Source organism: Coregonus lavaretus (genome assembly GCF_964263955.1).
Source record: "Coregonus lavaretus genome assembly, chromosome: 2".
In the NCBI taxonomy this organism is placed as follows: Eukaryota; Metazoa; Chordata; class Actinopteri; order Salmoniformes; family Salmonidae; genus Coregonus; species Coregonus lavaretus.
This window is the reverse complement of record NC_139989.1, coordinates 57,174,697-57,197,979: the sequence shown is the minus strand read 5'-3', so window position 1 is coordinate 57,197,979 and position 23,283 is coordinate 57,174,697. Positions and strand designations below refer to the sequence as shown.

Sequence of the window (23,283 nt, the reverse complement as noted above, 5' to 3'; positions counted from 1 at the left end):
TTGGGGTTCATTTTTTATTATTATTAATAATCAGCACAACAATAACAAAAATAACACAATATTTTAGTTGTCAGTGTTTATTATGATTTTAGTGGCAAAAAGCTATATATGAGGTAAATTCCCAGCAGAGCTCCTAGTTCAATCAGTATATCCTCTGGCGTGTTAATGTGTTGAAATCCTTCGTATCCATAGCCAGAATGATTTTGCAGTGCATGGTGATTGAACAGGTTTCCATTTATATTCATCAGCGTTGTAGGGAGGGTGAAGTCTGTGAATACAAAAATAATAATTATACAGATTATCAACAAAACGTGCGCACGACAGTATTCATACCTTGGTTTTTGTGGTAAATGTGAATGAAAAAACTGTTCACTTTTGACAACGGTTTTAATACACATACCTTGTCCATAATGTAGAGACCTCTGGGATCTTCATTGAAGAGGTCAGGGAGGAGGAAGATGGCTGCTGTGACCGAGTCCTAGAGAAACCATTTTCTGTTTTAGAAATAATTTTAAAGGGGAGAAAGTGCCAGACAACACAGCCATTTGCACAACTATGAAAAGATAGATGGTATCATCATAAATCAATATCAATTTAGATCATAGAAGGGAGAAATCTTACCTTAAATTGAGGAGATCTTAAAAATGTTAAGTTAAGTGCCTTTCTCAAATTCAAATCCACATTTATCAGGTGGGCAGTTAGGTTGCCAGAAGAACCCCCAAGAACTAAGGAGGTTCCTCGATGAACCCCATCTCCTATGGGGTTCTTGGAAGTACCTTTTGGGGCCATTTTTCAGTGCCAAGAACCCTAAGGTTCTTCAAAGAACTTTGAGGATCTTAGAAGAACCCTTGTTGAATCCCTAATTTTTTGAGTGTATAGAGAACCTGCTGAATGTTTTTTCCATTGATAGGCTAGCAGTGTTAAGGAGATGCAGGCCTACATATTAACATTCCTGTGGCGTAATAACTATTTTATTCCATTGACAATCATCTTACTGGAATAACATCATGATGATCCGTCACAGAGGATTTCCCTCTCTGCTCATATGGCCTTAGTACTTAGTATGGCCAAGTTAACAAACAGATCACCAACCATTTCGAATCCCACCGTACCTTCTCCGCTATGCAATCCGGTTTCCGAAGCTGGTCATGGGTGCACTTCAGCCACGCTCAAGGTCCTAAACGATATTATAACCTCGATCGATAATAGACAGTACTGTGCAGCCGTCTTCATCGACCTGGCCAAGGCTTTCGAATCTGTCAACCACCGCATTCTTATTGGCAGACTAAATAGCCTTGGTTTCTCAAATGACTGCCTCGCCAGGTTCACCAACTACTTCTCAGATAGAGTTCAATGTGTCAAATCGGAGGGCCTGTTGTCTGGAACTATGGCTGTCTCTATGGGGGTGCCACAGGGTTCAATTCTTGGGCCGACTCTTTTCTCCGTGTATATCAATGATGTCGCTCTTGCTGCTGGTGATTCTCAGATCCACCTCTACGCAGACGACACCATTTTGTATACATCTGGCCCTTCATTGGACACTGTGTTAACAAACCTCCAAACGAGCTTCAATGCCATACAACACTCCTTCCGTAGCCTCCAACTGCTCTTAAACACTAGTAAAACTAAATGCATGCTCTTCAATCAAACGCTGCTGGCACCCGCCCACCCGACTAGAATCACTACTCTCGACGGGTCTGACCTAGAGTATGTGGACAACTACAAATACCTAGATGTCTGGTTAGACTGTAAATTCTCCTTCCAGACTCACATTAAGAATCTCCAATCCAAAGTTAAATCTAGAATCGGCTTCCTATTTCGCAACAAAGCCTCCTTCACTCATGCTGCCAAACATGCCCTCGTAAAACTGACCATCCTACCGATCCTTGACTTCGGCGATGTCATTTACAAAATAGCCTCCAACACTCTACTCAGCAAATTGGATGTAGTCTATCACAGTGCCATCCGTTTTGTCTCCAAAGCCCCATACACTACCCACCACTGTGACCTGTACGCTCTTGTTGGCTGGTCCTCACTACATGTTCGTCGTCAAACCCACTGGCTCCAGGCCATCTATAAATCACTGCTAGGCAAATCCCCGCCTTATCTTAGCTCATTGGTCACCATAGCAGCACCCACCCGTAGTCTGCGCTCCAGCAGGTATATCTCACTGGTCATCCCCAAAGCCAACACCTCCTTTGGCCGCCATTCCTTCCAGTTCTCTGCTGCCAATGACTGGAACAAATTGCAAAAATCTCTTAAGCTGGAGACTCTTATCTCCCTCACTAACTTTAAGCATCAGTTGTCAGAGCACCTTACCGATCACTGCAGCTGTACACAGCCCATCTGAAATTAGCCCACCCAACTACCTCATCCCTATATTGTTATTTATTTTGCTCTTTTGCACCCCAGTATCTCTATTTGCACATAATCTCTTGCACATCTAGCATTCCAGTGTTAATACTAATTGTAATTATTTTACACTATAGCCTATTTATTGCCTTACCTCCATAACTTGCTACATTTGCACACACTGTATATATATTTTATGTTGTCTTTTTTGACTTTATGTTTTCTTACCCCATATGTAACTCTGTGTTTTTATCGCACTGCTTTGCTTTATCTTGGCCAGGTCGCAGTTGTAAATGAGAACTTGTTCTCAACTGGCTTACCTGGTTAAATAAAAAAATTAAATAAAATACAAAAAGTACATGTGCTGGTGTTGTACCTAATATGTGTGTATCTTCAATCTGTGCTGCATCGCTGACTCAAGTTGAACAGGATATACAGTAGATAGGTAGGGGTTGGGATAAAGCAGAAGACACATTTCCATTTCCCTGTGATAATGGACAACAAAGTAAACACTTCTTCTAGGAAAATACATTAGTGGTGTTTGGTTGGTTGAGAACACAAACAAGCAATAAAGACTATTGGAGGGATCCAAACTTCTTCCTTCTGCACTTACATCTGACAGGACTTCTATGAGTACTCAGTACTGTATATGACTAGACTGTAGATTACATTGTGTATCTTTCTCTCTGTTCACTACAGGAGGCTCTGGCCCATGTTAATGCCCATGCCCAGGCAGCGCGGCCACCAGTGGACCCATCAGAGCTGTTCCCCAGGCTGTGCCACCTGGAGCGGGCCGAGACGGGCTACGGCTTCAACCTGCACAGTGAGAAGTCCCGGCCGGGCCAGTACATCCGCTCCCTGGACCCTGGGTCTCCAGCCGACCATGCTGGGCTCAGACCACAGGACAGACTCATAGAGGTGAGGAGAGAGGGGTGGGTGGAGGAGGGGAGATGGGTGAGGAGAGGGGAGATGGGTGGAGGAGGGGAGAGGTGAGGAGGATGGGTGGAGGAGGGGAGAGGTGAGGAGAGGGGAGATGGGTGGAGGAGGGGAGAGGTGAGGAGGAGGGGTGGAGGAGGGGAGAGGTGAGGAGAGGGGAGATGGGTGGAGGAGGGGAGAGGTGAGGAGGATGGGTGGAGGAGGGGAGAGGTGAGGAGAGGGGAGATGGGTGGAGGAGGGGAGAGGTGAGGAGGAGGGGTGGAGGAGGGGAGAGGTGAGGAGAGGGGAGATGGGTGGAGGAGGGGAGAGGTGAGGAGAGGGGAGATGGGTGGAGGAGGGGAGAGGTGAGGATGGGTGGAGGAGGGGAGAGGTGAGAAGAGGGGAGATGGGTGGAGGAGGGGAGAGGTGAGGAGGATGGGTGGAGGAGGGGAGAGGTGAGGAGAGGGGAGATGGGTGGAGGAGGGGAGAGGGGGATGGGTGTCGAAAGAGGGTAAGTGGTTAGAGACTGAAGGAAACGGGTGGGGGACTGTGGAGCTCCGTGAAGGGGTTTATTTTTCATGAAGGTGAGGAGGATAGGTTTGTGAGGAGGAGGTTGGGAGGAAGGGATAGTCCAGGAGGAGGTTGGGAGGAAGGGCTAGTCCAGGAGGAGGTTGGGAGGAAGGGCTAGTCCAGGAGGAGGACAGAGGTGCAGGGGATTGGTGGGAGGGGGGGGAGTCTGATGTCTTAATAATCAGGGAACTACGGAACAGTAGAGGCTTGGTTTGTCAACTTTAGACAAGTGGTGAGAGAGAAGGAGACAGACTCCAATCAAATCGTTTACAATGGTCCTAATGAGACCCTAATGAGGTGGGCTTTGAGAAATGGGGTCGGGGATGGGGTGGTGGGACACCCTAATTAAGGGGGTTTATAGAAAATGTCAGAGAGAGAGGGAGTGGGGTGATTGAACATGTGTCTGAGATAAGGGATACAGAGTGAGACCCCAAGAGGCCTCTTACTCCCCTATGTGTGCATGCCTGTGAATGTTTGGGTTTGTGTTTATCAGTGTGTATGTGTGCATGCCTGTGAATGTTTGGGTTTGTGTTTATCAGTGTGTATGTGTGCATGCCTGTGAATGTTTGGGTTTGTGTTTATCAGTGTGTATGTGTGCATGCCTGTGAATGTTTGGGTTTGTGTTTATCAGTGTGTATGTGTGCATGCCTGTATGAGCCCATGTGTGTACACAGGTGTGACCTTGTGTGGCAGCGGTCTCAATGCTCATCCGTCATGCGTGTGCAGGGCCACATGTGCCTGGTTTAACCCCTCTGTAACGTTACCACTGCTATAACACGGCCTGGACCCCCGGCCTCATCTCTCACCTGTTTTAGTTGAGATGAAAGAGGTCAGGCTGATAGTGGGGAGAGGTTGTTCATCAGTCTGATGGCAGGACAGGAGAGAAACATACTAGGCCTGAATGTGTGGGAGAAAGAAGGGATGGCAGAGGGTAAGAGATAGAGAGATAGAAGGAGACAGACAGGAGAAGCAGATGCAGACATGTGGAACATAGTCATACTGATCCTGCTCACCATACACCCTTTCAATCAGACCCCCAGACACATTCCCATGAGCCCTGACCCCAGAGCAGTACATCAGGGCCTAACAAGGCCACATAGGGCCAACACAGGGCCATACAGGGCCAAACAGGGTCAGACAGGGCCAAACAGGGCCAAATACAGGGTCAGACATTACATAATATACACTGCATCAAAAACACAGGGTCAAATGAAAGTCACACAGAGCCAAACATAATCTAGCTTAGTTTAACATTTTACATTTTAGTCATTTAGCAGACGCTCTTATCCAGAGCGACTTACAGTTAGTGAGTGCATACATTTTAATTTTTTTATACTGGAATCGAACCCACAACCCTGGCATTACAAATGCCATGCTCTACCAACTGAGCTACATCCCTGCCGGCCATTCCCTCCCCTACCCTGGACGACGCTGGGCCAATTGTGCGCCGCCCCATGGGTCTCCCGGTCGCGGCCGGCTACGACAGAGCCTGGATTCGAACCAGGATCTCTAGTGGCACAGCTAGCACTGCAATGCAGTGCCTTAGACCACTGCGCCACTCGGGAGACTAAACCTAACCTGGCTCGTAGCATTACCATGACGTTACCATGACGTTACCATAGCATTGTGGTGAAAACACAAGGCTGGAAACAGTACTAAACAAAGTGTAATATGACAGGCAGAGCAGTTGGATACAGTAGACCCCAACAGGGTCAAAGAGACACACACACAATCACACATGCAAACACACACACACACACACGGCTATCCCAGTCCAGTCCTGCCCATACAGTATGAGTAACACAGACAGCTGCACACACTGGCACTAGAGGGAGAAGTTACTTTCAATGCTTTGATGTCCCTCTGTCTGTCCAACAACAGGAAACAGTGAGAGTGAACTGTAGCTATGGGAGCTAGCTTCCTGTGTCTGTTAGATGACAATAGCAGGCCAAGTGACTCCCTGTCCATGTCCTCTAAGGTCCATAAATAGGCTTTATCATGTTTATATAGATACTAAAGAGTCCCTGCCCTGAACCTGAATACACACATCAAGGGAGAGAGACAGAGAGACCCTGCCCTGAATCTGAATACACACATCCAGAGAGAGAGAGAGAGAGAGAGAGAGAGAGACCCTGCCCTGAACCTGAATAAACACACGCACTGGGAGAGAGAGACAGAGACAGATGACAACACAGGACAGTAAATACAATGGGCTCCATTGGGTTAATACAGGGTATAGTTCAATGCAGTACTGTAGGACATTCCACTGACTTCCCTCCCCACTGCCTAGATACTGTAAGCACTCAGAGACCAAATACTTCAGACAATACAATACAGTACTGTCTGTCTCTACTGTGCTCTTCAACCAATAACAATAGACTCTCATTCAACGTCTATGCATTACCTTCCGTACAATATGTCTGCAAAGCAGCATTCAGCAACCATCTGTGACATTCCACCACATCATATTCAAAAAGGTCAAGATCAAGAACCTGTATTGGTGTCCTCTTCTGAACACAACACAGTTAAAAGCCTTGGCCTTCTCCCTTCCTGTATGAATGGGGCTCAACAGTATCAGCTGTGTTTTGACAGGGCCAAGTGAAAGGGATTTCTAATGAACACAGTCTGGGTGTACAGTTTCAGCTCAGAGTGGTTCATCTATTGTCATTGAAACCCTGTGTGTGTTATTTTAGATTAGCGCTAAGTGAAGTTACTCCCTACCCACTGATTCAGGGTGCCTATAATCAGTGGTGGAAAAAGTACCCAATTGTCATACTTGAGTAAAATTAAAGATACCTTGATAGAAAGTAACTCAAGTAAAAGTTAAAGTCACCCAGTAAAATACTACTTGAGTTAAAGTCAAAAAGTATTTGGCTTTAAATATACTTAAGTATCAAAAGTAAATGTAAATGCTAAAAGTAAAAGTATAAATCATTTCACATTCCTTATATTAAGCAAACCAGTTGGCACGAGTTTCTTGTTTTATTATTTTATGGATATCCAGGGGCACACTCCAACACTCAGACATAATTTACGAACAAAGCATTTGTGTTTAGTGAGTCCGCCAGATCAGAGGCAGTAGGGATGACCAGGGATGTTCTCTTGATAATGTCAGTAGCTGAGTGTAGATGCGGTGAGGAATCAAGCGCAGGAAACACGGGCGTTCGTCAACAGACTTTAGTCACAAAATAACAGCAGCAAAACAGGCGAACAGCCAACCCAACCGGGAGGCAAAATACACAGTACGCACAAAACACACAGTGCGTAAAAAGGCGATAGCGCACACAGTGCGGACTCTCAGAACAAACAACAATCCTGAGAGTAAATATCACAGAGCAACAGCTTGACAAATAAACAATACCACATAACACCTGCCCCCACACACGAAACCTAAATAGGCAACCAAATCACACACTAACAAGGGACAGGTGTACAAACAGACAAAACCAAACAAACATAAAACATCGAACGGTGGCAACTAGTACTCCGGGGACGACGACCGCCGAAGCCTGCCCGAACAAGGAGGAGGAGCAGCCTCGGCCGAAACCGTGACAGTACCCCCCCCTTGACGCGCGGCTCCAGCCGTGCGCCGATCCCGGCCTCGGGGACGACCAGGACGACGCGGAGCAGGGCGCGTAGGATGACCCCGATGGAACTCGGTCAGCAGGGACAGGTCTAATATGTCCCTCCTCGGCACCCAGCACCGCTCCTCCGGGCCGTACCCCTCCCACTCCACGAGATATTGGAGACCCCCCCCATCCGGCGTCTCGAATCAAGGATGGACCTCACAGTGTACGCCGGAGCCCCCTCGATGTCCAACGGGGGCGGAGGAGTCTCTTCTATCTCATAGTCCTGGAGTGGACCAGCTACCACCGGCCTGAGGAGAGACACATGGAACGAGGGGTTAATATTCCTGTAATCAATAGGCAGTTCTAACCTGTAACACACCTCGTTCAACCTCCTCAGGACTTTGAATGGCCCCACAAACCGCCGACCCAGCTTCCGGCAGGGCAGGCGGAGGGGCAGGTTTCTGGTCGAGAGCCAGACTCGATCTCCAGGTGCGTATACAGGCCCCTCACTGCGGTGGAGATCGGCGCTCGTCTTATGCCGACGGATGGCCCGCTGCAGATGAACGTGGGCAGCGTTCCATGTCTCCTCCGAGCGCCGCACCCACTCATCCACCGCAGGGGCCTCGATCTGGCTCTCGTGCCAAGGTGCCAGAACCGGCTGGTACCCTAAAACACACTGGAAAGGGGTTAGTTGGGTGGAGGAGTGGCGGAGAGAGTTCTGCGCCATCTCGGCCCACGGAACGTATCTCGCCCACTCCTCCGGCCGGCCCTGGCAATAAGACCTCAGAAACCTACCCACATCCTGGTTGACACGTTCAACCTGCCCATTACTCTCCGGGTGGTAACCCGAGGTAAGGCTCACCGAAACCCCCAACCGTTCCATAAAGGCTCTCCACACTCTGGAGGTGAACTGGGGGCCTCGATCAGACACTATATCCTCGGGTACCCCGTAATGCCGGAAGACATGGGTAAACAGAGCCTCAGCGGTCTGTAGGGCAGTAGGGAGACCCGGCATGGGAAGGAGACGACAGGCCTTCGAGAACCGATCCACAACGACCAGGATGGTAGTATTCCCCTGTGAGGGGGGAAGGTCTGTAACAAAGTCCACCGAGAGGTGGGACCAGGGTCGTTGCGGAACGGGCAGGGGTTGTAGCTTACCCCTGGGCAAATGTCTGGGCGCCTTACACTGGGCACACACCGAACAGGAGGAGACATAAACCCTCACATCCCTGGCTAACGTTGGCCACCAGTACTTAGTGCTAAGGCAGTGAACTGTCCGGCCGATACCTGGATGTCCAGAGGAGGGGGACGTATGAGCCCAATAAATGAGGCGATCGCGTACCTCGAGCGGAACGTACGTCCGACCCACTGGACACTGTGGAGGACTTGGGTCGGTGCGTACGCCCGCTCGATCTCTGCATCGACCTCCCATACCACCGGTGCCACCAGACAAGACTTTGGTAGTATGGGAGTGGGCTCAACGGACCTCTCCTCCGTGTCATACCGCCGAGACAGGGCATCTGCCTTCCCGTTCTGGGACCCAGGGATGTAAGTGATTTTAAACACAAACCGGGCTAGAAACATAGTCCAGCGGGCCTGGCGAGGATTCAGTCTCCTAGCTGCCCGGATGTATTCCAGGTTACGGTGGTCCGTCAAAATGAGGAAAGGGTGTTGAGCCCCCTCAAGCCAATGCCTCCACACCTTTAGGGCCTGTACCACGGCTAACAGCTCCCTGTCCCCTACGTCATAATTCCGCTCCGCCGGACTGAGTTTCTTAGAATAAAAAGCACAGGGGCGGAGCTTAGGTGGTGTGCCAGACCGTTGTGAGAGGACGGCCCCAATACCGGCCTCGGACGCGTCTACCTCTACCTGGAATGGTAAAGCGGGATCCGGATGCGCCAACACCGGCGCCGAGGTAAACAGGTCCTTCAGTCTCCCAAAAGCCCTGTCCGCCTCAGCTGACCACCGCAAGCGCACCGGACCCCCCTTCAACAGAGACGTTATGGGAGCTGCCACCTGACCAAAACCCCGGATAAACCTCCGGTAATAATTCGCAAAACCCAAGAACTGTTGCACCTCTTTCACAGTGGTTGGGGTTTGCCAATTACGCACAGCTGACACCCGGTCAACCTCCATCTCCACCCCTGACGCAGACAACTGATAACCCAAAAAGGAGACCGACTTCTGAAAGAACAGACATTTCTCTGCCTTGACATATAGGTCATGCTCCAACAGCCTCCTCAACACTCGGCGCACCAGGGCTACATGCTCTGCTCGGGTAGAACTGTACACCAGAATATCGTCGATGTACACAACTACTCCCTGCCCCTGCATGTCCCGGAAAATCTCATCGACGAAGGATTGGAAGACTGAGGGAGCATTCATTAACCCATATGGCATGACGAGATACTCGTAATGACCGGAGGTCGTGCTAAACGCTGTCTTCCATTCATCGCCCTCTCTAATGCGCACCAAGTTATATGCGCTCCTGAGATCCAATCTTGTGAAGAACTGAGCACCGTGTAATGATTCCGTCATCGTCGCAATCAGAGGAAGTGGATAGCTGTACTTCACCGTAATCTGATTGAGACCGCGGTAATCAATACACGGGCACAGACCTCCATCCTTTTTCTTCACAAAAAAGAAGCTTGAGGAAGCGGGTGAAGTGGAGGCCCGTATGTATCCCTGTCTCAGAGACTCGGCGATGTAAGTTTCCATCGCCTTCCTCTCTTCTTGAGACAAGGGATACACATGGCTCCGCGGGAGGGCTGCTCCTACCTGGAGATCTATCGCACAATCCCCCTGTCTATGAGGCGGCAGCTGCGCCGCCCTAGTCTTACTAAACACTAGTGTCAAATCCTCATACTCGGGGGGAATGTGCAGTGCAGGCATTAGATTCGGACTTTCCACCGAGGTCGCCCCTATGGAAACCCCCAGACACAGCCCCTCACACTGAGCAGACCACCCTTTAAGAGCCTTCTCTCGCCACGAAATAGTAGGATCATGGGTAATCAACCAGGGAAGCCCCAGCACCACCGGATAAGCAGGAGAGTCAATCAGATAGAGCTGAATCGTCTCCTCATGACCCCCCTGCGTCTCCATCTTAAGGGGCGCTGTGACCTCCCTAATCAACCCAGATCCTAACGGACGGCTATCTAGGGCATGTACAGGGAAAGGCTTATCAACGGGAAGGAGGGGAATCCCTAATTCTACACAGAACTGGCGATCTACAAAGTTCCCAGCTGCGCCTGAATCGACTAGCGCCTTATGCTGGGAACGAGGTGCTACCTGTGGAAAACAAACAGGCAAGGTTATGTGAACGACAGAAAGCTCTGGGTAAGTAGGGCGCCTACTCACCTGGGAGGACTCCCCAATGCGTGGCCTGCCTTCACCTCCACCGGGGGACCTTCCCCAACACCTAGCCGCGGTGTGCCCTCCACGGCCACAGTTGGTGCAGGGGACGGCCCCCCTCGGGTTCCTACTCCTCCTTTCTCTAGCGCCAGCACCTCCGAGCTCCATAGGGCTCGGCTCGGAGGTGCTGGAGGGTGAAATGGGCGACCCCCATCCGGGACGCCCACGGGTGGCGAGCAGGGTGTCCAACCGAATGGCCATGTCGACTAGTTGGTCAAACGTCAACATGGTATCCCTGCACGCCAACTCTCTTTGGACGTCCTCCCGGAGGCTACAACGGAAGTGGTCTATGAGGGCCCGCTCATTCCACCCTGCATCTGCCGCTAGAGTCCGGAACTCCAGGGCAAAATCCTGTGCGCTCCTCATCCCCTGTCGGAGGAAGAACAGACGCTCCCCCGCCGCCTTCCCTTCTGGTGGATGGTCGAACACGGCCCGGAAGCGGCGGGAGAACTCCGCATAAGTGATGGTCGCGGCGTCCATTCTCCTCCATTCGGCGTTGGCCCACTCCAACGCCTTGCCGGTGAGACAGGAGATGAGGGCGGAGACGCTCTCGTGTCCCGAGGGCGCCGGGTGTACGGTGGCGAGGTAGAGCTCCACCTGTAGCAGGAACCCTTGACACCCGGCAGCGGAGCCGTCGTACGCCCTCGGGAGCGAGAGCCGAATCCCACTGGGTTCCGGAATGTGGACAGGAGGACTGACCGATGGGGATGGTCCGGTAGGTGGGGGCGTGGGTACCCCGCTGCTTTCCCATCGGTGGAGAGTGTTCATCACCCGATCCAAGGCGTGCCCGATCTGGTTAATCCGGTCCTCCTGTCCACGAAGACGGTCCTCCATGACCTCTGTCGGCGCGGGTGCTCCTGCTGACTCCATGGTGTGATGTGGTATTCTGTCAGTAGCTGAGTGTAGATGCGGTGAGGAATCAAGCGCAGGAAACACGGGCGTTCGTCAACAGACTTTAGTCACAAAATAACAGCAGCAAAACAGGCGAACAGCCAACCCAACCGGGAGGCAAAATACACAGTACGCACAAAACACACAGTGCGTAAAAAGGCGATAGCGCACACAGTGCGGACTCTCGGAACAAACAACAATCCTGAGAGTAAATATCACAGAGCAACAGCTTGACAAATAAACAATACCACATAACACCTGCCCCCACACACGAAACCTAAATAGGCAACCAAATCACACACTAACAAGGGACAGGTGTACAAACAGACAAAACCAAACAAACATGAAACATCGAACGGTGGCAGCTAGTACTCCGGGGACGACGACCGCCGAAGCCTGCCCGAACAAGGAGGAGGAGCAGCCTCGGCCGAAACTGTGACAGATAAGTGCGTGAATTGGACCATTTTCCTGTCCTGCTAAGCATTCAAAATGTACTTTTGGGTGTCAGGGTAAATGTATTAAGTAAAAAGTACATCATTTTCTTTAAAGTAAAAGTTGTCAAAAATATAAATAGTAAAGTAAAGTACAGATACCCCAAAAAACTACTTAAGTAGTACTTTAAAGTATTTGTACTTAAGTACACTATATATACAAAAGTATGTGGACACCTCTTCAAATTAGTGGATTCGGCTATTTTAGCCACACCCATTGCTGACAGGTGTATAAAATCGAGCACACAGCCATGTAATCTCCCTAGACAAACATTGGCTTTAAAAGTCTAGGGTGGATGCAAAAGAGACCCGTAACATAACTCATGCGAATTAGAATATTGACAAGGAACAGTGAGAACAACATACACCGACAACCATATGCTACCGTCAAACACAAAATGTTTATTATAAACACACAGTAAACGATTTGGGGAAAAGGGGCTGAGCTGGACCCAAGGAATGAAACAATAAAGTCAAAAACCCCTAAACTGATCTTGCCTGCCTCTAGAACCGCTAAGCTACTGCTAACCATACAAAAATACAGTGGGTGGTCCGCTCAGGTCTAACTAGTGTGCCTGTATCCGTAACACCCCCAATGCATAGTGCCAACTGTAAAGTTAGGTGGAGGAGGAATAATGGTCTGGTGCTGTTTTTCATGGTTCGGGCTAGGCCCCTTAGTTCCAGTGAAGGGAAATCTTAACGCTACAGCATACAATGACATTCTAGACGATTCTGTGCTTCCAACTTTGTGGCAACCGTTTGGGGAAGGACCTTTCCTGTTTCAGCATGACAATGCCCCCGTGCACAAAGCAAGGTCCATACAGAAATGGTTTGTCGAGATCAGTGTGGAAGAACTTGACTGGCCTGTACAGAGCCCTGACCTCAACCCCATCAAACACCTTCGGCATGAATTGGAGCGCCGACTGCGAGCCAGGCCTAATCGCCCAACATCAGTGCCCAACCTCACTAATGCTCTTGTGGCTGAATGGAAGCAAGTCCCCGCAGCAATGTTCTAACATCTAGTGGAAAGCCTTCCCAGAAGAGTGGAGGCTGTTATAGCAGCAAAGGGGGGACCAACTCCATATTAATGCCCATGATTTTGGAATGAGATGTTCGATGAGCAGGTTTCCACATACATTTGGTCATGTAGTATACTTTACACCACTGCCTATAATCATTTAGGTTAGGATCGGGGGTAGGCTGATCTGATCCTAGATCTGTGGTTAAGGGTTAAGGACTACTTTTACCTTATGCAGTTAGAGCAGTTTCCCCTATACAGTCAGTGTCAGTAAACTGTAGTCAGTGAAGCCCTGTTTCACTCAGTCATTGGTTTTAATGCTGTGTCTGTTAGTTATAGCTGGATTAATGCTAAGTGGCTAGGTCACTGTATCTGCAGAAACTGCAGGCAGAGCCCCTGGGGTTTGGCCTAGGTATCCCCAGGCAGGTGTGTGGGCTCAGTGGTTGACTAGAGGTTGATTATGTTTGTGTTATTCTCTGTGGCTAATGGAGGTTGTCTCTGACTAAGCAACCGTGTGGCACGGTGCACTGCTTGGTCCGTCTGTCAGCAGCTCGTTAGCGAGGTGAAGACCCATGACAGACCTCTCTCTCGCTTCAATGAGGATGGCGAGGACGAGACTCTCCTCCCGCGCTCATCTTTCTCTCGTTCCTTTCATAGCTTCTCATACTACATCAGTTCATCCATCCAGCCCTCTCTCTCTCTCTCTCTAGAATATCATCAGTTCATCCATTCAGCTCTCTCCACTTCCCAGGTGTGGCTTCAGCTCCTGATAAAACAACCACACACAATCCTAATCTCCTGGGTTGTGTTCATTCAGGCATGCAACATTTCAAAATGTTTTGCAACAGGAAACAACATTTACTGTTTCTTATTAGTCCCCTGTAGAGCAGTTGGTAGAGCATGGAGCTTGCAACGCCAGGGGTGTGGGTTCGATTCCCACGGGGGGCCAGTATGAAAATGTATGCACTCACTAACTGTAAGTTGCTCTGGATAAGAGTGTCTGCTAAATGACAAAAAATGTAAAAATTTGACTAAACCAGGTAGCATCTCCCTGTTCAAGTTGTATTTTTTGTGCCTAATGAACACAACCCTGACCTGTCTTTGCCCCATTAAGCCAGGAACTCAGTGTACTGTCCCTGACACCTTGGCTAGGACACCTGGGTACAGTACAGTACAGCCGGGTAGTGGACGCTTACACACACACACACACACACACACACACACACACACACACACACACACACACACACACACAAAACATCAAAGGTAAACCATTGGAAACATTCCAGGATCTACGATCTAAGCTAATACTGACGATTATGATAGTACCTTTAAAACGACTGCTCTGTAAAGCATTCAAACAGCACTATATTCCAATGAAAAACAGGTTTGGCCCACTAGCACTACAGTGACTTTTATTGTGTGGGAGTCGTCTAATGAACAAGGGCCCTATTAATTAGCTTGAGTGGGCTGTATTGTTGTGTTGGATTGTGAAGACTTGCTGCTGCTATGAAACATGACAACACCTGCTCCCCTAGCCCAACACAAAGGGGACTTGTTCCTCCTCATAAACTAGGGCTGGTATGATGACAGGATTCTCTACCAATTAGTGTGTGACGACTCCACTGAGCCTTATGTTCTGACACCTACTCTAATGGAGAGAGAGAGAGAGAGAGAGAGAGAGAGAGAGAGAGAGAGAGAGAGAGAGAGAGAGAGAGAGAGAGGGAGAGAGAGAGGGGAGATGGATAGAAAGAATAGATGGAGATATTTTTCTGATAGTGAAGGGGTCAGCACAGTAACTGTTATCACTGCTTAACTCTCACTCTCTCGCTTTCTTTCACGCTCTCTTTTTTCTCGCTTTCACACACAACACACACACACACACACACACATACTTAAGTTCTCTCTGTTTCACACACTTATTCATCTCCCCTTTCTCTCTATATCTCTCCATTTCATACACACACACTCAACTTCTCTTGGTTTTACACATTCTTTCCTCCCTTTCTCTCTCTTTCCCTCCTTCTCCTAGTCTCTCCCTAGCCTTAACAGGCACTCACTCATTTCCTATGTAACAGTTAGTTATGAGAGCGTAGGCGGGTATCTAGCCGTGCTGTTACAGTGCATTAAACCAGTCTGGTATCTAGCCGTGCTGTTACAGTGTATTAGACCAGTCTGGTATCTAGCCGTGCTGTTACAGTGTATTAAACCAGTCTGGTATCTAACCGTGCTGTTACAGTGTATTAAACCAGTCTGGTATCTAGCCGTGCTGTTACAGTGTATTAGACCAGTCTGGTATCTAGCCGTGCTGTTACAGTGCATTAAACCAGTCTGGTATCTAGCCGTGCTGTTACAGTGTATTAAACCAGTCTGGTATCTAGCCGTGCTGTTACAGTGTATTAAACCAGTCTGGTATCTAGCCGTGCTGTTACAGTGCATTAAACCAGTCTGGTATCTAGCCGTGCTGTTACAGTGTATTAAACCAGTCTGGTATCTAGCCGTGCTGTTACAGTGTATTAGACCAGTCTGGTATCTAGCCGTGCTGTTACAGTGTATTAAACCAGTCTGATATCTAGCCGTGCTGTTACAGTGTATTAGACCAGTCTGGTATCTAGCCGTGCTGTTACAGTGCATTAAACCAGTCTGGTATCTAGCCGTGCTGTTACAGTGTATTAAACCAGTCTGGTATCTAGCCGTGCTGTTACAGTGTATTAGACCAGTCTGGTATCTAGCCGTGCTGTTACAGTGTATTAAACCAGTCTGATATCTAGCCGTGCTGTTACAGTGTATTAGACCAGTCTGGTATCTAGCCGTGCTGTTACAGTGCATTAAACCAGTCTGGTATCTAGCCGTGCTGTTACAGTGTATTAAACCAGTCTGGTATCTAGCCGTGCTGTTACAGTGTATTAAACCAGTCTGATATCTAGCCGTGCTGTTACAGTGTATTAGACCAGTCTGGTATCTAACCGTGCTGTTACAGTGTATTAAACCAGTCTGGTATCTAGCCGTGCTGTTACAGTGTATTAAACCAGTCTGATATGTAGCCGTGCTGTTACAGTGTATTAGACCAGTCTGTTTCACAACCACCTCCTACTGCCCTCACTTCATAAGCAGCAGCGTTAGTGAATTTTAAAACAATATCCCCCTCAGGACACTGATACCTGAAACCCACACTATTGGTTCAGCAGAAGCTAGGCATCAATATTTGATGGTGTACCAGCGTTAAGGCAGGCAGCACCGTGCAAAGCTACAGTACTAGCTGAATAAAGTTAATGGGATATATAGGAGTCTGTGGAAAGTCACAGTGAGAAACTTTCCAACAAAAACTTGCTGACATGTTAGTGACTGGGGTGTGAGGGCTTCTTCTCACCTTTCTTACACTATCACTCCCCTCTCTTTCTCTCCCTCACACACTCACCCCTCACTCTTTTTGAGCTGAATTCACAAGTTTCCGAACCAATGAAAGAGGGATTACTATGACCAAAGAGAGAGAAAAAAAGTGTTTGAAAGGGAAACAAATAAATAACATTCTACTGTTAGAGCCCATTAGCTTACATGCTCGTTCCATCCTTGTTGTAATGTGGTATGGAATGTAAAATATATTCTGTTCGGCTTGTAGGTCATTGAGGAAAGAATGAAGAATAGGCTCTCTCTCTCTATGCACCCTCATGCAAAAATGTGTGTCTGATACCTCACAGGTTTTGTTCTCACTCTTCATTGAGTCCCGTAGAAAATTATTGTTTTGGTGCATAGCACCTTCTACTGGTTGGATCAAGTAACTGTTTGCATATTCAGTTGATTCTTATCTTAATAAGTAAGTACTTTAGTTTAGGCTATACCATAGTTTTGGACAGTTGTGAATATGTTCTCTATAAACACTGGATCAGGTAAAGAGAATGTTGTTGGATTGAGACCTGTGAACTGCTGCACTGGTCCAATGTGGACATATCAGAAATCAACTGTAAGTCAACCAGTGTAAAGTCTGCACACCAGTAATGACAGATGACCGACCAACCAACATCACTAGTGTGCTTTTTAAAAACTTGTTTTGGATACTTAGTTGTTCCTGTCTAAACCAGCACCAGGATCTAGATGTATTGTGAACAGGGTTCCATCTGTATTCATATTCACAACCAGACAGCCTTGAACATCTTTCGGGCATTGAAACATTGAGACAATGACGAGGCCAGATCACAGAAAACAGTATAGATGGAGACATCTAACATCTCTCACTCATAACACCCTTTCTTCCCTGCTCTCTCCCTTCTCTCCTTTCAGGTGAATGGGGTGAACGTCGAGGGCATGCGTCATGCGGAGGTCGTGGCCTTCATAAAGAGAGGAGGAGATGAGACCAGACTTCTGGTGGTGGACCCTGACACAGACGATCACTTTAAGAAGATGGGCGTCACCCCATTGGCCAGCCACGTCAAAGGTAGGCCTACACCAATGTATACCTGTAAAACAGAATCTTTATTCAAAGTGTACTCTTATAAACCACAGTACAGCTCAGTACAAGTCTCTAGTCTAATTGTACATCTACATTTTACAGTTACATATTGAGAAGGCAATAATGGTGTTGATGATCTTAATCTATAGTGAAATGTTACAGTGTAGTTCATAAAAGCCAGCATCAGATTACTTACCTCGAAATCTCAGAGCCTGCAATTCTGGGTATAGGGTGAAGTTGCCCATAGGGTGGATCAGTTTTGCATTTCCCCCACTAATGATTAAGGTTAGGATTGGAGGAAGGAAAGGGTAGAGAAGCTGATCCTAGATCTGCACCTAGAGCGTAATTCTGACCCTTCTTTCCCAGACTATGACGGTCCGTCCATATCCAACGGCTCCCCAAGTCCTCAGATCAACGGCAGCTTCACCACTCGCTCCATCCAGTCACACCACTCTGACCTGAGCAGTCCAGATAACAGCCTGCAGGTGAGACGTGTGTGTGTGTGCTCGTGTGTGTCAATCCACACTATAAATACCCAGTAATCTCCGATATTAATCTCTGTCTCGCTCTCTGTCTGTCTGTCTGTGTCTCTCTGCCTGCCTGCCTGCCTGCCTGTCTGCCTGCCTGTTTGTCTGTCTGTCTGTCTGTCTGCCTGTCTGTCTGTCTCTGTCTCACTGTCTAGCTGGGAGAGGACGAGGTGGACCGTCTGATGGACCCGTTTGCTGAGATCGGCCTGCTCCTGAGTCCCACGGCGGCCGAGGCCAAAGAGAAGGCCCACGCCAAGAGAGCCAAGAAGAGAGCCCCTCAGATGGACTGGGACAAAAAACACCAGCTCTTCAGCAACTTCTGAACTTTTCTGCTACCTAATGAGAGAAGCAGAAAGACTGTCAATTTTCAGACATTTCTGAAACTTACGTTCAACATCCCTACCCGGTACCCCACCACCACTACCACCCAATCCAACAAAAGAGAATATGCAGATAGAATGTTGTTCTTTGAACGTTGGCAATCCTCATCCGTCTTCCCCTCATCCCTCCTTCCCCTCATCCCTCCTTCCCCTCATCCCTCCATCCCCTCATCCCTCCTTCCCCTCATCCCTCCATCCCCTCCTTCCCCTCATCCCTCCTTCCCCTCATCCCCTCATCCCTCCTTCCCCTCATCCCTCCTTCCCCTCATCCCTCCATCCCCTCATCCCTCCTTCCCCTCATCCCTCCATCCCCTCATCCCTCCTTCCCCTCATCCCTCCTTCCCCTCATCCCTCCTTCCCTAAACCATCCAATTCTCCTAATTTTCTACCACTAAATCCTACCTCCTCTGAGGACTGCTCTGGAGAGAGGAGGCACTTATTTTTGTATTTAGAAAGTATAGAACACCACCTATATGGAGTATGGGGAATACGGACTATGTGAGATGTTTGTGAACACTGTGACCTGATCTTGAACATTGGGGTTTGTTTTGACCCTGTAAGAGAAGGAAAGGACGCCCAAAGATGGATAAAACTCTTCCTCCCATGATCCTCCTGTGATTTTAGTGTATGATCGATGCACCTCAGGCTTCAAGCATTCGATCACCAGGAAAAGCACAAACTAGAGGCTGAATAACATTGCTTCTGTATCATCTCTGTTCAGTTTAGTTTTGTATTTGTATCTTTGATCTGTTTTCTCATAATGTCATAACATTTCCACTTTGCTCCCTATGTTGGATATGAACTGGTATTCATAGATGGTGTTAACAATGCATAGACAATCAAAAGCCTTACTCCATCCATCCCTCCCTCTCAATATGAAAGCATTTAAGATACGTTGAATAAACGCATGCATACATGCACACACACACATACGCCCACTATGATTATCTAGCTTAGAGCCCTGCTTCACTCATTCCAAAGCGGTGTTAGTCTATTTAAGGGACCCTTATCTTTATAACATCAATGACATCCTCTCCACTATTTCATATCCCAATGTCCCCGACATAGAAATATAATTACTCGAACGGAAATTCCTCAATCAAGTCATTGTATTTCTATGTCCCCAATAGTGTTACTTTGATCATCAGTCAAAGTAAATGAAGAAAGAGAATGACCGCTAATGTAAAGAACCACATGGACAAACTGGGTATTGTTACAATCAGACTGAAGGTGTTGATAAATAGAGGGTGTACCTTAGACTGACACCAGTTTAAAGAGTGAATAGATCAAGCGTGGAGTTTTTACACTGTCTGTCTAGTACACCAGGGGGTGCTAATAAGACGTGCAGCAACATGAAGCCACTACACTGCTCAGAGATATATGAGGATTGGGACATCAAAGTACCATAGAAGGAGAAGATAGTCTGGGGATGATATGACCACTGTAAAGATGTATGAGATCTATGTAACACCTTGTAACATTTACGTAAAGCCTGCAGGTATAATGCATTATTGCTAGTTATGAGCATCTATAATGCTTTATTACTTGTTATGAGCAAACATAATGCTGTATTACTTGTTATGAGCATCTATAATGCTTTATTACTTGCTATGAGCATCTATAATGCTTTATTACTTGCTATGAGCATCTATAATGCTGTATTACTTGTTATGAGCATCTATAATGCTTTATTACTTGTTATGAGCAAACATAATGCTTTATTACTTGCTATGAGCATCTATAATGCTGTATTACTTGTTATGAGCATCTATAATGCTTTATTACTTGTTATGAGCATCTATAATGCTTTATTACTTGTTATGAACATCTCCATCTATGAGCCTAACACCTTTATATGCAAAAGTATAGATACAAATAATGTATGAAATACCAAGATGGATATTGTAAGGGATTGAAAGTGAGCCCAGAGTATCAAAGAAAGCTTACAACATTCAGTGTGGATGTGATGTTATGGTAATGTTATGGTCATGTTGTGGTGGAGTGATGACAGACTGACATAGTGGTTGTATCACCTACTCCAGACTGGGCTGTCTTTCTGTTTCACTTCAGAAGGGATGGACAGAGAGTTACAGTGGGGAGAACAAGTATTTGATACACTGCCGATTTTGCAGGTTTTCCTACTTACGAAGCATCATAGGTACACTTCAACTGTGAGTGAAGGAATCTAAAACAAAAATCAAGAAAATCACATTGTATGATTTTTAAGTAATTAATTTGCATTTTATTGCATGACATAAGTATTTGATCACCTACCAACCAGTAAGAATTCCGTCTCTCACAGACCTGTTAGTTTTTCTTTAAGAAGCCCTCCTGTTCTCCACTCATTACCTGTATTAACTGCACCTGTTTGAACTCGTTACCTGTATAAAAGACACCTGTCCACACACTCAATCAAACAGACTCCAACCTCTCCACAATGGCCAAGACCAGAGAGCTGTGTAAGGACATCAGGGATAAAATTGTAGACCTGCACAAGGCTGGGATGGGCTACAGGACAATAGGCAAGCAGCTTGGTGAGAAGGCAACAACTGTTGGCGCAATTATTAGAAAATGGAAGAAGTTCAAAATGATGGTCAATCACCCTCGGTCTGGGGCTCCATGCAAGATCTCACCTCGTGGGGCATCAATGATCATGAGGAAGGTGAGGGATCAGCCCAGAACTACACGGCAGGACCTGGTCAATGACCTGAAGAGAGCTGGGACCACAGTCTCAAAGAAAACCATTAGTAACACACTACGCCGTCATAGATTAAAATCCTGCAGCGCACGCAAGGTCCCCCTGCTCAAGCCAGTGCATGTCCAGGCCCGTCTGAAGTTTGCCAATGACCATCTGGATGATCCAGAGGAGGAATGGGAGAAGATCATGTGGTCTGATGAGACAAAAATAGAGCTTTTTGGTCTAAAGCATGGAGGTGGACACATAATTCTTTGGGGATGCTTTTCTGCAAAGGGGACAGGACGACTGCACCGTATTGAGGGGAGGATGGATGGGGCCATGTATCGCGAGATCTTGGCCAACAACCTCCTTCCCTCAGTAAGAGCATTGAAGATGGGTCGTGGCTGGGTCTTCCAGCATGACAACGACCTGAAACACACAGCCAGGGCAACTAAGGAGTGGCTCCGTAAGAAGCATCTCATGGTCCTGGAGTGGCCTAGCCAGTCTCCAGACCTGAACCCAATAGAAAATCTTTGGAGGGAGCTGAAAGTCCATATTGCCCAGCGACAGCTGGAGGATCTGTATGGAGGAATGGGCCAAAATCCCTGCTGCAGTGTGTGTTCATACCTGGTCAAGACCTACAGGAAACGTATGATCTCTGTAATTGCAAAGAAAGGTTTCTGTACCAAATATTAAGTTCTGCTTTTCTGATGTATCAAATACTTATGTCATGCAATAAAATGCAAATGAATTACTTAAAAATCATACAATGTGATTTTCTGGATTTTTGTTTAACATTCCATCTCTCACAGTTGAAGTGTACCTATGATAAAAATTACAGACCTCTACATGCTTTGTAAGTAGGAAAACCTGCAAAATCGGCAGTGTATCAAATACTTGTTCTCCCCACTGTATTTTGTACAACATGCCTGAATGCTGTGGATTGTGGATTGGCTGTGGTATCAGGGGCTGTGGTATCTGAGTATAGCCTGGTCACAGATCTGTTTGTGCTGTCTTGCCAACTCCTATGGTCATTGTCAAGAGGCATCACACAACAATAGCCATAGGAGTTGGTGAGACAGCACAAACCGATCTCGGACCAGGCTACTCTGAGCTATGGGGCTATGGCGCCCGGGGCTCTGATCAGTGGACCTGCCCAGTGGGGGCTGTAGTGGGGTGTGTGGGAGAGGCCTAGCCTGGAGGTCAGACTCAGAGATGCTCTAATGAATGAGACCGGGGGAGCCACAGGACTTACAGGAGATTAGTCCTAGCATCGGATAGCATGGGGACAGCTGTCCTACACACAGACACAGACACACCCCAGACAAAACCACTGTCACGCCTCATAGGGGGGTGAAGGTCAAGTTTGTCTTACTGTGTGTGTGCCATCAACTGTAACGGATAGTAATCTCAGGTCCCCCCTGGTCATTCATATTTTAGTAGGATCTACACAAATAGAACACCCCCCAGACCAAACCATTGTTACATCTCATACAGGGGGTGAAGGGAGATAGAAGGGAAAGTTTGTCTGTGTGTCATCCATTGTTACTATCCACCCAGGGTCCGTATAGTGCTGAACTAGGATCAGTTTTGCCTTTTAGATCATAATGAATAAGATTATATGGACAGGAGGGACCTGATACTAGTTCAGCACTCCTCCTCTGAGATGCTTTCTGAATGCGAGCCCAGGTCCCCCCCTGGAGGTTCATATTGTGGTAGGATCTGAAATGCGGGTCCCTGGTTGGGCTAGGTCTGAGGTACAGGCCAGGGTCAGCTGTGCTTTGCCGCGCCGACACCCCACACTTAGGACGGAGAGAAATGTCTGATCTGTTTTCATATATTGCACAATGTATTTTTAGTTAATACGCATATTGTCATTACTATTACTCATAATAGTACCGAAAAAACATTGTTTTTATTTCTCTGGTTTCCAGGTTTTTATTTGCGATCTAGCACCAATGTGTTTGCATTAGCATTTTTACTATTGCTCCATATGATATGCTGGCCGTTAAACCCTGAGCAGAATAGTATATGA

At 47.5% G+C, this 23,283-nt stretch overlaps 1 protein-coding gene across 1 annotated transcript in view; it reads left to right on the top strand.

Annotated features, from left to right (window-relative positions):
* LOC311142990 (Na(+)/H(+) exchange regulatory cofactor NHE-RF2-like) overlaps window positions 1–20,915 on the top strand; it is a 62,508-nt gene extending 41,593 nt beyond the window's left edge. The window contains exons 3-6 of the mRNA XM_084178776.1: window positions 3,052–3,270; window positions 17,496–17,649; window positions 18,031–18,149; window positions 18,347–20,915. Of these exons, the coding sequence (XP_084034902.1) occupies window positions 3,052–3,270; window positions 17,496–17,649; window positions 18,031–18,149; window positions 18,347–18,514 (660 nt within the window). The 3' untranslated portion in view covers window positions 18,515–20,915. The remainder of the gene's footprint in view (window positions 1–3,051; window positions 3,271–17,495; window positions 17,650–18,030; window positions 18,150–18,346) is intronic.
* The last annotated feature ends 2,368 nt before the right edge of the window (window positions 20,916–23,283 follow it).